This window comes from Corapipo altera, unplaced genomic scaffold (genome assembly GCF_003945725.1).
Source record: "Corapipo altera isolate COAL_440 unplaced genomic scaffold, ASM394572v1 79, whole genome shotgun sequence".
NCBI lineage: Eukaryota > Metazoa > Chordata > Aves > Passeriformes > Pipridae > Corapipo > Corapipo altera.
Window position 1 is genome coordinate 343,625 of NW_020884927.1, and position 15,359 is coordinate 358,983.

Genomic DNA, 15,359 nt, shown 5'->3' on the forward strand with positions numbered 1-15,359 from the left:
CAGCTCCTCCCTGTTCTTCCTGCAGGGGAACCAAGCCTGTGCTACGTGCATGACGGGGACGGTGTGTGTGAGCCTTTCGAGAGGACAAGCAGCATTCTGGACTGTGGTCCCTACACTCCTGATGGATACCTGGATCTGTGGGCAGTGAGAGCCTATGCCTCCCATCAGGATGTGAAGTCCTGCCCTGCTTCCTTGGTCACTGGAGAGCCTGTTGTGAAGGTGAGTGAAGGGATGGTCAAAAAAAGTGTTTTCTAGCAAAGCCCGTCCTGAGGATGTCACTGCTGCAAGAGCACAAACAAAACCTTCAAAGCGGCTCTGGAAGCTTTAATTGATTACAATATTCCCACACAGGGACCCAGTGGATGACCTGGGCATTTCTCACACCCCTCCTTCATCAGTCCCTAAGCCCAGGAACTGCAGTTCATGGAGGGGTGTTTCATCAAGGCAGGGAGCACCTCCCCTGTAACCACCCCCATCCCACCAGCCAAGTGCACAACTTGGAGCATGTGACTTGTCCCACTGGTGGCTTTAAAAAAAAAATCCTGTAAGTCTGATACCTTATAAGGTCAGGGCCTGAAAGGATGAAATCACACACACATCAGCATCTGTACCGGCTCTCAAGCCCTCTGATCTGAAGCCAAGGAAAAATCAATGGGAGAGTTCCCATCTTTCATATGGGCTTTGGAGCAGAGCCTGGAGGGGATTTCGCCTGATTGGCATTAACGTGGTGTGTAATGTTCTTTCCTAGCAGGCTGAAGAAGGGCAAGAAATATGTAAAGAGATCGTATTTAGTCCTTTATACGTGTGTTTCTACTGAGGCGATGTAAGGAACAGTGATGAGAACCTGCAGTGTGATTAAGTTGTCCAGATGTACATGTCTAATGAGATGCTTTGGGCTCCAGTGTCTGCTCCTCTATAATGACACATGTGTCTCCAAGGTTTTGTCTGCCAGGCCTATGGGAATGTCTGGAATACCCTGGTATTCAGGCAAATGAATCACACCATTGTATCTCATGAGCACAGCCAAAATCAGGATGCTCTGGTCCTACCTACCAGTTCACAACTTGGGTCATTATTTCCTATTCGGTCCCACAGACACTGTGAGGTGCTTAAACAGCATGTTTACAGCACTCCAAAATGTCAAGGGCCTCCTCTGCACATGTGTGGGCGGTGAGGTGTCCCTTAGGGAATCACATCCTAACTCTCTTCATGCTGGAAACCACTTTGGGATCCTTCTCAATGGTTTTTGAGTCTTCCCTGGGGTTTTGTAGGTGCTGTTTTTCTCTCTCTTTCCTTGTAACTTTCTGAGTTGAAATAAATCTCTCATTTCAGGTATGTAAATCCCACCTTCACGATGTGCCAAAGGACCTTTTACAGGCTGCTTGGTTCCCATGTGCTCCCAGCCAAGAGAATGCTCAGGATCCAGATGAGGAAAAGACGCCCTTGGGTGATGAGGGAGTTTGGCTCAAGGTAAGTGAGGATGTGTGATCAGGCACAGAGGATTTTTTTGTCTTTATCCAGCACTTAGGTGACAAACCCATCCTTTTCTGTCCTGTAGGAGCTACAGCAACCTTAAAAAATACTCAGATAGGCCTCTTTGCAAAAACCAAATGCCTGTGCATGGGTTTTTTGTAGTTGCCTCCTTCTCACTGTGAACAGCAGACCCATCCTGGGGCAGATTGCCAGGAGAAGGACAGTGCATGAAACCAAAATCCCACAGAAATGCCTCGAGGCTGAGAATCAACTTGCTCCTGTCTCTCTCCCCTGCATTCAAGCAGTGCTTTAACACCTGCAAAAGGAGGGCACAGGCTGTGTTTCAAGTCCTTGTTGCCTTTGTCCCCCATGGCTGTGAAGAGCAGCAGAGGGTATGTGGATATGCTCTGTCATCCTGAGGGGTTCAGCTGTGGCACACAGGTCCTTCTGATAACTCCAGACCAAAGGTGACACTTCTGTGCCCCAAGGTGCTGGTCCTGCAGCCCAACAGGGGCTCAGGGGCTACCTGGGGAGCTGGGGGCTGCCTCTGGGAGGATCAAACCTCTCTGTCCCAACAAGCAAAGGAGCAGGACAGAGGAAAACTGAGGGTTAGGCCAACAGCACTTTTACAGTGTTGGGTTTCTGACCACAGGCACAGCTTAGAGGTTTTGTGGCTGCTGCCTGGTGTTTCTGAAAAGCCAGACTCTGGCATGGTGCTCCCTCTGCAGTCTGAGACACATCTTGCCCTGCTTTGTTCGAGGTCCTCTAGAGAGGACTCTTCCCAAAACTCTCAGATGACTTGGCAAATCATCAGACCTGAGTCAGTAAACATGGGTATCGCTCTGAGGTCCTCTGTCTCTCCAAAAAAACTTCCTTTAACCTTTCTTTTACTTTTCCCTCTCTTCCTTCTCTGTGTGTTCACAACCCACTTTCTGGCTTCGGTGTCTGGCCATGAGAGATGTGCCTCCTTTCTTCCTTTGCTAGTGAGAAAGCAGCAGTCCTCCCCCTCTGCCCTACCTAGATGAAAGCTTGCTTTCCACTTCTCACCAGGAGTTAAAGCGTGTTCCAGTTTTATTGGAGCTTGTGGTCAGTTCTCTTCCTCTATGGATGTTTATATTCAAGACTTTCATTACTGGTTCTCCGTGCTCTCTCTAGGAGTGCTATTATTTTCCGCCCATAAAATTATTTATGGACTAGTAATAAATATGCCCTTTTTCTCTCTTTTTTTTTTTTTCCTTTTTTTTTCTTTTTAATGGAGTTGGCCTGATTGGTAACATATTGGGTTAGGAAAGACAGCTTTTTGTTGACAATTTGCCTAGCACAGCTGCCTGCCCGGGCAGGAATGGTGCTGTTGTTGCACATGTGTACCCATGTGCACGTGGTGTTTTGTGGCCACCGACTCCCATGGTCATTTTAAAGCTGTTGCACCTGTGTCACCCAGGTCAGAGCTGCACCACAAAACTCACTGGACGGTAGGAATTGCTTCCTGCAGTGTTTCTCAAGAGGTGGCACCAATGAGCAAGGGAAAGGCTGGGTCCAAGAATCATAGAATGGTTCAGGTTGGAAGGGAACTTAAAGGCTCTCTAGTCCAAACCCCACCTTCCTCTAGACTGGGTTGCTCAGAGCCCCATCCAGCCTGACCTTGAATGTTTCCAGGGATCCACAGCTGCTCTGGGCAACCTGTACCAGTGTTTTACCATGCCTGCTACCATGCTGGGAACAAGTGGGGTGTGTGTCTGTGCCACCTAATGAAGCATCTGCCAGGCCCTGTGGGTTTGTCTGCAGGTGGGAATTGTTATGATTCACAGATATCCAGCCACGCTTTGTTCTCAGTTTTTAATACGTCTGATGAGGAGAGACATCAAAATCACTTGTAAGCAAGTCAGGATGTGTAACATGCAGGAAATGAAACAGAAAGGGGGAGAGGGAGGGAGGAAAATTAAGAAGATAGCCTGCTGTGGCCAAGCACATAATAGGTATTGAAAAGGTTTGGGATGATAATCAAGTCAGCTACTGTTGGTCTAACTTGGGGCCAGCGTCCTTCACTCTCATGTAGATGCACTGTAGGAAGAGAAAGAATAAACTCTCCACCTTAAGTGTAGTCCAGGGAAAGCCTCACCTGACCTCTCCAACCATCTCTCCTCCCCTGAGGAACCACACTTGGAGGAGGAGGTGGTTGGGTTAAAACAGGCTGGCTCCCTGGGACTTTCCAGCTGTAGCTCTGTCCTGGGGAGCTCCTTGGAGCTGGTTGTGAGCACTACTGGCTCTTCCTGCTTTCTTTTCCTCTCTTCTTCATTTCCTGTTTCTTTTCCTTCCTTCCTCTGCTTGTCTCACTGAGGTAGGCAGTGGGGATATACGAAATAAAAATGTTTGAGCCCTCAGGTCCACTCCGTGCAGCCAGGCCAGGTCTGCAGGAGAGCAAGCCCTGGCTCAGGGAGCAAGTAGTCAGCAGTGGGGACTCACTCATGGGGCGTTTGCTGCTGAGCACCTCCCAGGGTGAGACCCCTGGGCTGAAGCCCAAGGTTTTCTCCTGTTCCTGTGAGTGAGCAATGCCTGACGTGGCACAAAGCCCCCAAGGCTGGGCTGCCACCACAAATGGCGTGGTTGTCCCCTCCACTCCCACAGCTGGCTCCTTGGGCTGTACCCGGCCAGCCGGGACTTGTCCTCTTCCCAAATACACCTTCGCCTTGGATTTCTGAGCTTCCTCCATGCCAGTGCTCAACACAAACACTCTATCGGGTGGATCTCGATCAAAACGCACCTCTGCACTGGGTGGGGGCGTACCAGGGTGGGGGAGGAAAACATTTCTGTCTTCTTACTCCCCAAGAATGCCTGCCCTGCCATGATTGATGCCACAAGTCTCCCAGCTGCCTCCTGTAGCCTTCGGGGCTGCAGGCAAGTGGCGAGTTGTCGGCTCTCCTCGCAGGCAGGGCTTCTTCCCACAAATCTTTCTGCGTGTTGGCTGGCGGACAGTTTGCAGTTGCTGTGGGTACTGGGGACATTCTTTGGGCTTGTTTTGGGGTTTTTTGGGTTTTTTTTACTGGAAACGTTTTGGAGGCAGGGCTGGTAGCTGTGTGCTCTGGGTGCCTCACTGGCCTGGCCTGCACTGTGTGGGGTGGGAGTTGAAGCCTGGCGAAGAAAGGGCAGAAAAAGGGTCACCCAGGTGTTGCTCAGTTTTAAGAGCAGCAAATGTGGGTGTTGTGAAGATGCTATAAATTTATGGCAAGGTGGGACTGATAGATGTGGAGAAGACTAGTAAAAGGGAGAAGGGGAATTAGGAGGCAAAGGGCCACTTTCTGCTCCCTTCCTTCCTTTCTCTCTCTTTCCACCCACTTGCAGCCCTGCACCTCTGCAGTCTCTGACCCCTTGCTCCTGCTCTCTCGCCATGTTCCCTCTTTCTCTCTCCCTTGCACATAAGGGATCAGAAAAACTGTGTTTGTGCCTGCTCTCAGGGTCTCTCCTGCTCTCCTTCCCAGGTTTGCTTTGAGAGACCTGCAGTGCCCACCTCCCTCCTGCTCTTCCTGGCCTCCTCCGGCACTGTCCCAAGCCGGCAGCGCAAGCCGATGGTCACTGTCCAGCTGACTGACACAGACGGATGGAACCACTCTCTGGGTGAGCAACCTGTGGGCTGTGACACCGAGAGGGACACCAGGAGCCCCCACTACAGCTGTGATCTCTCTCTGAGTTCGGTGCTGTCATCTCTTGTCCCCACCTGTGGCATTTTCTGCCTCCCGCGCCGGTCTGTGGGGATGTGGGGCAGGAGCACATGAGGTAAATCAAAAGCAAAGCCCTGGGGCTGAGCCAGTAGCTTCTTTCTTTGCCCATCTCGCAGGGATGTACGAGCTGTCGTGCCAGCACAACCCGCTCGTCGTCAACGTGTCCCGTGGCCAGGAGGACCCATTCCGCCCGGTTGCTTCGGTGCTTCTCAACTTCTCTTCCCCTCTCGTGGGCGTTGCAGCTGTGGCCTTGCGGACCCCAGCTCAGCCTGGCTCCTCTGGCCCCACCACCTGCCTCCTGCAGCACGAGGAGGGCTGTGGCCAGCAGTGCTACAGGTATGGTCTCCTCAGGGCACATCCCAGTGGGCACCTCGGGTTACCTCTCTCCTCTGGGGATTCGTGCTTGAGTTCTGGGGGGTTTATCTTCTCGTTGACTATTTTGTGACTATTCTCAGGTGGCTTTTGAGGGTTTTTTGGAAGTTCTGAGGTAACGAGTCTTGATTTGCTTATCTCTCTGGGGGGAAAGGCACAAAAACAGATTTTGTACATGGTTTGTGCATCTGCACAAAACTGTATTAAAGGACTGTTTCCTGGAGGGAACAGCAAGCTGCCTCAGCTAAGAAGTTATCACTGAGGGTTGTTGCTAAAGCTGAAGCGTTGACTTCTTCAGCATGTGTTTTACAAGCTCCATCTCCATCCATCCCAAGCTCCCCCACGCTGTGGAAGGTGGAGATGAAGCTCTCCCCCTCCTCTCTGTGCTCACTCCTGGCCTATCCCAGGCTCCTCGCCAAGTCTCACGCTGTCCCCGTCATAACTCGGCGATAACACTAATAGTGGCAATCAGCACTTGAGTTTATTGATTTATTATTATGTCTGCCTTCATAAGGCAGCAAGCAGGAGTCAGTGTTTGCAGAAGGGGTACCACTCTCCTAGCGGGTCGTGCTGGTGAAAGGATGGGGAAGGACTGGTGTCCAAAATAGACTAAATAAACAAGGCAGTAGGATCGTGCCGAGCTGAGGCACAGACCCAAGGAGGAGCAAAGGGCTGGTGCTCAGCCTGTGTCCTAGAGGGGTGGCAGGGCTGACGACAGCCAGACCTGCCAAGTCTGGCTTTGCTTTTGGATCCCAGGCTCCCTGAAGTTACACGCGTGTGCTGATCCAGGGCTCCAGCTCAGCCAGTTACTCAACCAGCACCACTGGGAATACCGGTCTTTGAGTCGAGCTTTGCTGGAATTGTGGGGGTGTTAAGCATGGAAGGGGTTTGACCAGGGTCATCACATCACTGCTACTGTTGTATTTCTCCTGCTGATGGCCCTGGATGGATGAACGTCCCTGATAACAAATCAGTGTGCGTGTGTTTGTCTAAAAGCCTGTGGGATTGTGGTACAATTGATTTATGTAGAGTTCTGGAAGCCATGAAGTTGCTTTTTACTTTCTCTGTCTTTTTTTTTTTTTTTTTTTTACTATTTTTTCTTTTTTAAGTGCACGTGTGATTTATACAGAAACATAAATCTTAGTGAGTCAGCATGTAAATATTATTCTCAGCCTTACATTAAAGGATCAGCGTCCACCTGAAATGCAGTACGTTTCCTCCTGGTAGCTGTTACAGTTATGTACCCACATGCTTCTAAGACCCCAGCCAACTGATGTGGTTTTTCAATTACATTTTCTCATCCCTTAAAATAATTCTGCATTCTCGTTGCTTGAGAGCCTCCCCCTCCCCCTCAGAAGTGACTGCAAGGAGGAACAGACTGACTGGACCCAGCTGAGCCTTGACTAGGGATGGGGAGATGCCCATATAGGGGCAAATAGAGTGGAAAATAGATGTTTTTCTCTTAAAAGTCTCATTATATCTGAAGCACAAGCCAGTCCCCATATCACCAAGACTCACCGAGCGGTGTGCTGTCCCTTTTGCATGGGCACAGCAGGATCCTCAGGTCTCCTCTTCCCTTCCCTGCAGTCCCACGGGCTCCCCATGGCCTTGGCTTAGCAGCAATATGCTGAATTGCAGGATACACATGTGCCCTTAGCAAATACTTGGAGTAAATTAAATTTGAAGAGTTTTCAGAGTAGGAAATGCTATTCATGGTATTGATTTTCTGGACTTAAAGACTTGAATATTTAGAGATCTTAGGCTTACAGCTTCCAGTAGCCACACTAATAATAAGGGATCTTCCTCTGTTAAGTCAGGAAACATCTAAGTATCCCCCCCTTATTATATTTTTTAAATCTGTTACATCTCCAAAATAGCATAGCAGTATTTTTACTTTTAAGGGCTAACAATTCATTTCATATAAAGCAGGAGGACTCTGGGAGAGAAGAAAATCCTCTATAAAAGTCCAGGAATAGAAAATCTTCAGAGGTTGAGAGACATTCAACTGCAAAAGATCACAGAAGGTCCGTGTTCCTCCTGCACAGAGTTGAACTGGCCGTTTGCACGTGCCCAGCCTCACATACACAGTACGTGCGTGTGAGTGCTTTCCTAAAATAACCCGGGAAAGGGACAGTAACAAAAGCAACAAAGAAATGAGGTTTCCTGACTTCAGCCTAGAAATGCTCGTTGCCAAAATAATAAATACATGACAGCTTAGTATTTCTGTGGCATCTCTCATCTTGAAGGATCTCGCAGTGCTTCGCAGGCTGGGGAAAACATCGGGGTCATGTTTGTGCTGATGAAACGCAGCCCTCTCCAGGTCAGGGTGCAGCAGGCTTTTGGTGCTGGAGAAGTGCATCCTTGTTTTGAAGCAAGAGTTGCCTTCTGCTTTTGTAGCCGCTCAAGGTGCTGAAGGTTGGCAGAAAACTTGCAGGCCAGAGCAGTGGTGTCCGCCCATCCCACCTCACTGTTATCACCAGGAACCCCTCTCTGCTGTCTCTGTCAGCAGATCAGGGGTCGTCTTTGCTTTCTGTTCCCAACCTTAGAAAGTCAGGCAGAAATCAGACTTTTAACAAGTTTCCACCCAGAAGACTCAAACTCTCTCAGCTTCCATCTTTTTCTTTGCATTTTCAAACTGAGCCACAGGGCCTCCTGTTTTCCTTGGTACAGGCTATACCCTGAACCAGGGGAACATATTTCATTTCCTCTGTTATGTTTATTTTTAACTTGGTTTTATTTTTAATGTGTTTTATTTTTTGTTAGCATATGCTGGGAAGGGCCTGGGTGAGTTCACAGGAAAGGTGCTACAGGCAGCAATCTGTGTTTGTGTTTCCTGTGTAGTGCCACCCCCCAAAAGTGGCTGTAAGGTGTCAAGAGGAGTCTGGTTTGGATTCCTTTTGTATGGAAAGTGGATGTCAGGGAGAGAAAATCAGATGGAGGAGGAGGAGGTTGTTTACTTACTGTCAATTTGTAAACTTTACTCAGCAAAGAGGGCTGTTTCCCAAACAGGTTTTATTTGGTTTGTTTTCTTTCTTCCAGGCACCAAATTATGCAGGGTCAGTTTACAAACTGACAAACAGCATCTGTGCTGTCGTGAAGATTTATGGGGACCCTGGGTAGAGATACTGGGGTCTTATTTCATAGAACTGTAAAATGGTTTGGGTTGGAAGGGACCTTAAAGATCACGATTCTTTCCCTCTGGCCTAGAGTGCCCCGTGGATGGAGTAACCATCCCTGGAGGGATTTAAAAGACATGTAAATGTGGCACTTGGGGACATAGCTTTGTGGTGACCTTGGCAGTGCTGGGTTAATGGTTAGACTTGACCTTCGAGGGCTTCTCCAGCCTAAATGATTGTATGATTCTGGGGTCCTGCTAATCTCCTTTCCTGGGGCATGGGATCACCTCAGCCTTTGCCTCTGCCACGGCGACCTCTAAAGGTGCTTCTCCTTCAGCATCAAAGCCTGTTGGTCTCTGGCACTTTTCTTCTGGGTCCCTGACTGGCTGATGGGCAGCAGTGCCCAAGGCTCTACTGTAGGACTTGATCATTCACTTCAATCGGTGGCTTCAATGTCCAGATGGAAGGTGTCAGGGATAACCCTTGGAGGGACAGGGACCATTTTCATGGAGCAACCCACTCCATTTGCTCTCTGCAGCCTATTCAACTTATTGAGTTTAATGCTTTGTATATGGGCTTTTTTTATGACGCTCAAGATATCTCCTGCCTTTCCCTGAGACTAGCCAGTCTTGCCTAGGAAAAAAACATCTCCCAACACAAGTTTTTCACCAGTTTGATCTCGAGTTAAATACAGGAGCTGTGAAACAGTGTGCTTGGTGTCACCTCATGGAAAGGGTCACCCAGTCCTATAAACTTGTTCCAAGCAGGGCCAACCCCTGATACATCGAGGGAAGGTGGATTACAACACGGAGCATTTGTGTGAGGTGCAAGGCAGCTTTCCTTTCTGACCTTGGCTCCTGGTGATACCCTGGAGCTTGATCTTGATTCCTTATTCTCTTACCAGTATGGATCTTATGCGAATCATGCAAAGCCCTCTGTCCTTCCCATGTCAAATGAAGAAGGAACAAGAACTGGGAACCCCTGGGGTTTGCCTGCAGAACCCTTGGTGTACCACTACAGGCAGCCTCCCCTGTTCTGCCCTGCCTTTCCTAATGTCATACAGGCACAGGGATTTTTCACAGGAACTGGATTAAACTCATCTTTCAGAAAGTTCTCTTATCTCCTGTCACAAGCTGCAGGAGGTCATGAGTCCACCATTTCCCCTGCTGAGCTGTTCTCATACCCAGTAACCCTCTCTGCTGAGAAGGTGCCTCTGATTTCAAGATGAAAGGTGTTGCTTTTGCTCCATCCTTGTCAGAAAGGTCTCAATGCCTCCTGCCACAGATGACTTTTCTGTGTGTATGTGTCTGTACAGAGCCGTCAGATCCTCTCACTGTCTCCTCTCTGTCGTGATAAATATTTTTTCCTCCTTAAATCTTACAGCATAAGTCTTGCAGCTTAGCTATGGCTTCTGCTTGCAGCTCCCCTTTTGAAATCTTTCTGCTATTTCTATGTCTTTCATGGTGGTGGATGTGGAGTAGAAGTGAATTCCTCTGGGCAAGCTGAGAAAATGAGGTGCAGTGTGTTCCTGTGGGGATTGGATACGGATAAAGGTGTTCTTTAGGTATAGTCTGTCCTGGATCATGTTGGGAAGCTGACTAGACCAAACCTGACATCTCATTCAACCTCCCTTTCTGTTCTTCTATACATCTATTTTGGTGTAGCAAACAACAACAACAACAACAAAAACAGATGGAAACGAACTCTCTGGAAATATATTGAGTTGGTTTACTCTTGCTTCTTTTTTTTCCCTTGTGGCTGCAGAGGGGCCAACAGGTCATTCGATGTGTTCCTGATGCCTTTTCCCTGTCTCTGAGGCAGATGACAGTGGATGACTCACAGAGGTGTTATTTTTTTGCCAAGTTTCTTTGGGAGTCACGTACAGAAGCAAACACCTTTTCTTGGGATGGCAACCTCAGTGCAGATTGTAATCAAGAGGCATCAGCACCGTTGGGTCTGTACACGTAGCCTGCTCCCACAAGGGTTGTTGCCATCAGATTTACTGGAAAAGTGAGACCTTTCACCTCCACGGGAAACACGCCTGAAGGGAGACATTCCCAAGTATTTCCAAAACACCTTTCCTCATTTCCTAGCTATTCTCTTTTGCTAGACCACATTGGGGTAAACATCTTTTATCTCACTGATGTTGAGTGCTACAATCCAGGCTCCACCAGCGTACGTGCAGTGACGACTTTTAACTTCGGGAGATTTGGCTGAAGCCTTTAGCTTTCTGTCAACATCTCCTATAACCCCCTCTACCCAAAAATTCGCACCATGAGAAGAACTTAAAAGTTTCCCCTGTTAGGAGTTGGAGCTTGATGATAAGGGATGTTTTAGCAGCAATCTCTGGGTCGAAAGCTTGGGTAGGTGCTACAGCAATGTACAGATGATTTATTATACTTCAGGCAGCTGCACTGCATTTGACTTGGCTTAGCTTGACATGGGTAAATCTGTCAGTATTTTCTGTGTTTTGTGAAATAAGTGCTGTAAAACATGAAATTTCAGCTTTTCAGAATTTGGGATCTGTCACAACGAAAGCAATGTCTCCCTATCAGCCTTGCCACCACTGGCTCAACATGCTCCATTGCTGGCAGAGGCTTTTGTTCTCGAAGGATGGAGGATTCTGAAGGAAAAGTTTTGCTCTAGTTTTTAGAATTGTTCTCATTTCAGGACAAGGCTCTTACCATTTTGGAGCAGTTAGGGCCATTGCTAGGCAGAATTTCAGAGCCTTCCAGATCTGAAACTTCCTTTGATGTATAAGTTATGGGACTTGGTGAGCCCAGAAAATCGTGCAGGCTTGTGCTGACATGGAATAAGTTAGAAGAAAAATCTTGGTATTTTGTAAAAATGTTGTTGACAAATCATTAGTTCGAGCTTCAAAAGATGCTGGGGTAGAAGTGGAAATTTTTTTGGATGTTTCAGGCAGAAAAAAAATTAAAAAAAATATTGGCTCATCCCACATCTTATATGGCCTGAATCAGAAATGGGCAGGAGTCAGGAGTTTGCAGCTGCGATACAGGAATTTCATTTATCATCAAAAGCAGAAAGAGCTCCTTCATGCTGAGATCAGAACTGGGCTAACTGCACCATTTCCTTGTCCAGCCTTCGCTAGGGTGTTCCAGGGGCTGGGAGCCGCGAGTTATTCCATCACTTTACCCGAGTCCTGGTAAAGCGTGTGGATCACGATGGGGCCAGACCACAGGGCTTTTTTCTTTTTTTGACCTGCACTTGTACAGCACCAGGCTCAAGAGTGTCCTGGCCTGGAGTAAAGCAGTGACAACAACGATGATGCTGATAATGACAAAGGAAGTCACAGAATCATGGAGTATTCTGAGTTGGAAGGGACCCACAAGTACTCGAGTCAAAGTTTGTAGGTAGAATTGATGTATATTTTTTTAAGCTTAGGGATATATTTGAGAAAATCAGGCAGCTTTCAGTGACGTGAGCCCCTCTTTAGGTCTGGAATAGCAACACCAGACTTCAAAGCTACGTGTAGGATGAGAACAGCTTCTTCGGAACTTGAGCTGATTGCTCTCAGATCATTTCCAAAATAAAATCTAGTGGGTATTTGTGGGATTAGGGGTGTAGTTAATCAGAGAGAAAGCAGTGATAGTCATTTTCTGGGACAAAGAAAAAGGTAATTATTTCAACCCAAACCTTACTCTGATTTCTAAAATATATCTACTTGCACATACAGAACCTGTGCATAAGTATATATGTGATAAATATAAAAAGAAATATTTTGATGTTTTGATTTATGACCTGTAATTTTCAGTCTCTTATGTATAACTACCCTATATAACACTTTGTATTTATAATACAGTAAAAAAGTTGCTGATCTCTCAATCTACTTTTATGCCCCATTGCCAGTTATGCTTCTGGAAAGCTGCTGGAAAACCATGATGTGCCCAGCATTGCTGAAAAGGATCAGTTCTTGCTTTACTGTTATTTAATAACAGCATTGTCCCAACTGCTGAGGCTGCCCCAGATGATGTGCTGTCCCTCTACCAGCACCAGCAGAGCTGCTCCAACCAAGCTCTTGGCTTTGGATGTGTCTGGAGGATGCCACCACCCACCCTTGATCCAGTGCTGCGATGAGCAAATGCTCCATAACTCAACATCATGACCATCAACCTTTACTGTGAGGGTGGGGAGGCCCAGGTTGCCCAGAGAAGCTGTGGATGCCCCCTCCCTGGAAGTGTCCAAGGCCAGGTTGGATGGGGCTTGGAGCAACCTGGTCTAGCAGAAAGGTGCATCTTCATGAGTACCCATGACTGGCATGGAAGGGGATGGGATGCAGAAGCAAGGCTGGAAAGAGAAGTTCCTCTGCTCCTGCAGAGGAACTGCAGGAAGTTTAGGAGAGCAGCTCCATCACAGGGAGGTGGAGTTTAGGGATGGGAGGATGTGTGTGCTGGGGGCACAGGCAGGGAGCAAAGCAACTGCCCGGAGAAGGTGACTGCAGGAGGGGAGGGAGGGGAGAGGGCTACAATTGGTACCAGATGCCCTCAGAAGCTAATGACCTGACAAACGCTGTTGCTCATAAAACAAATTCTTTAAAAAGGAAGCAAATGGAAATATAAGCTAGTGAAAGAATTTGCAGCAGCTGCCCTGAAACCATTTCTCACTTCATAAACAGGTCTGCATTGAAAAAACAGCCCCTTTCTTCTTGTTCTCCTTTGTGGTCCCCTCCTGTGCCCACCGGCTCTTTCAGGGCTGTGGCCTGCAGGTTTCCACCGTGTCTTTGGCTCAGTGGACTGGTCCAGAGTCAACAGCACATTGTGTTCCCTCAGCGTTTGTGTCGGCACCGATTTCTTCTTTTTTTTTTTTTTTTTTGGTGTCATTTGTGGTATTTCTAGCTGTGCATCCTTGGCTGGAGAGGGTGAGTGAAGGCAAGAGGCAGAGGCTTGCCTCTGCCTCGCTGGGAGAAAGGCAGCCCATGGAAGTGGCCAGGAGCCCTGTGCAAAGCAGAGAGCAGAGGGAAGTGAGGTGATGGGTACAACTCCTTCCCTTCTCTCCCCACTTAATGCCTGAAGCTGCAGCAGCTCTGCCCCTGATTGAGGAGGGCTGAGGTCAGTTTTTGCACCTATGTCACTTGGTAACAGATAAAGCCAGGCTAATGGATAACCAGAGCATGTTGTGTCAACCCCATGTCTTGTGCTCATTCCATTCCAAGTAATTAACCTACTGGCTACATTTCACTGTTGGAGATCATAACCCTTTGGCCAACACTATTCTTCACTGTGGGATTGTTTGTGATGCTTAAATAATCAGTACCTAATGACTGGTCCTCAGTGGGAAGCTGCTGCAGCAAGGAGGAGGAGGATGTTTATTTCCAAGGAACTGGTGATGCATTGCAAACTTTCCTGTGACCTCTTGTAGCTTGCAGTGGTGCCCAGGGGAGGTTATTCCTCCTTTTAGCTATGTCTCACCTCAGTGGCCCCAGGTGAGTCTGTAGCGCTCAACCAGGTGCATGCTGGGAAGATCTTAATCCCAAAAAGTCTGACATCAGCATGCACAGGCTTGAAATGCTGTGTGGGCCTGTGGAAAGAGCAGAGATGCTGAAGACCATCACAGCAGAGTGGGAAGGTGACAAGAGTGGGGTGGAGGGGCCAATTGCATGTCCAGCTTCTCCCTTCCATCACAAGCTGTGGTTGTAGCTGTGTGGACATGAAGGGGGACTGCACATCATCTGAAGAGTCTCTCATGGATGGTTCCCTAATATCTACAAGAGTTTCTTCTCCAGCTAAACTTTTCCTCACAGTTGGAGAATCCTCTGATGTCTAATACATAGTTTGACATACCCAACACCCTTCTATCAGCAAAGGATTTAAAAAGGCCTCTTCATCTTTTCCTTCCTGACCATCTGTTTCTGCAAGTTTTGTCTTATCCTATACTAAGGCTGACTGAAATTGAGGTGTGGATTCAAAACTCATACAAAAATATACCTCCTGCTTCCCCTCTCTTTGTCACCTCCCTCTTTTTGTTCTCTTTGTCCTCCTGCAATGAGGCCCTTTGGTGCCAGGCTGTATGCAGGCTCCGTCCCATGCAGCCTGCATACCCTGGGGCAGAGGAGCTGGAGTAGCCTCGCCAGGTAGCATGGATTTTGGAATGTTGTTGAGCTGTGCCTCCTTTCATCCACTTGAAAGAACACAGTGGTTGCTGGGAAGGTGCGAGATGGAGTTGGGATGAGGTCCAGCCAAGGCAGAGCTGGGAAAAAGTACCCTCCCGGCACCATTATAAGGAGACTTCAAGCCTGGAAGAAGCTGGGGCTGAGGGATAGGTGTGCATCTCCAGGAATCTGCGACCTGCTGAGTGTTCCATGCAGGGGCCACCTGGAGAGAGCCCTTCCTTGCTGAAGACCCACTCATTGATTCCTTCTCTCTTCTCCTCCACAGCTGTGCCCACGGTGCCTGTGTGGGGTCAGGAAGCTGCACACAACCATTGCTTGCTCACGCTGCCACCCTGAACTGCACATCGGATGGGCCGGGGCACATGGTGTGCGCTGTCACCTGCCAGAGGGGCTTTGTCCCCCGCTCCAGCAATGGGAAGAGCTTGGGCCTCACCCAGGTGAGTGGACCCTCAGGTGGGGGCGACCTCGTGGCCTGTTGGACCACAACCTAGTTAAGAAAGATTTAACCACCCTGCAGCGGTAGGAGTGACCCCAGAACACCTTGTTCCTCCA

The 15,359-nt window shown here is 48.4% G+C and overlaps 1 protein-coding gene across 1 annotated transcript in view; it reads left to right on the forward strand.

Moving 5' to 3' along the window:
- The window catches only part of PAPPA2 (pappalysin 2), an 88,770-nt gene that overhangs the window by 41,306 nt on the left and 32,105 nt on the right, over positions 1–15,359 (forward strand). The window contains exons 11-15 of the mRNA XM_027658350.1: positions 26–219; positions 1,333–1,470; positions 4,950–5,085; positions 5,306–5,525; positions 15,073–15,244. Coding sequence (XP_027514151.1) covers positions 26–219; positions 1,333–1,470; positions 4,950–5,085; positions 5,306–5,525; positions 15,073–15,244 — 860 coding nt within the window. The remainder of the gene's footprint in view (positions 1–25; positions 220–1,332; positions 1,471–4,949; positions 5,086–5,305; positions 5,526–15,072; positions 15,245–15,359) is intronic.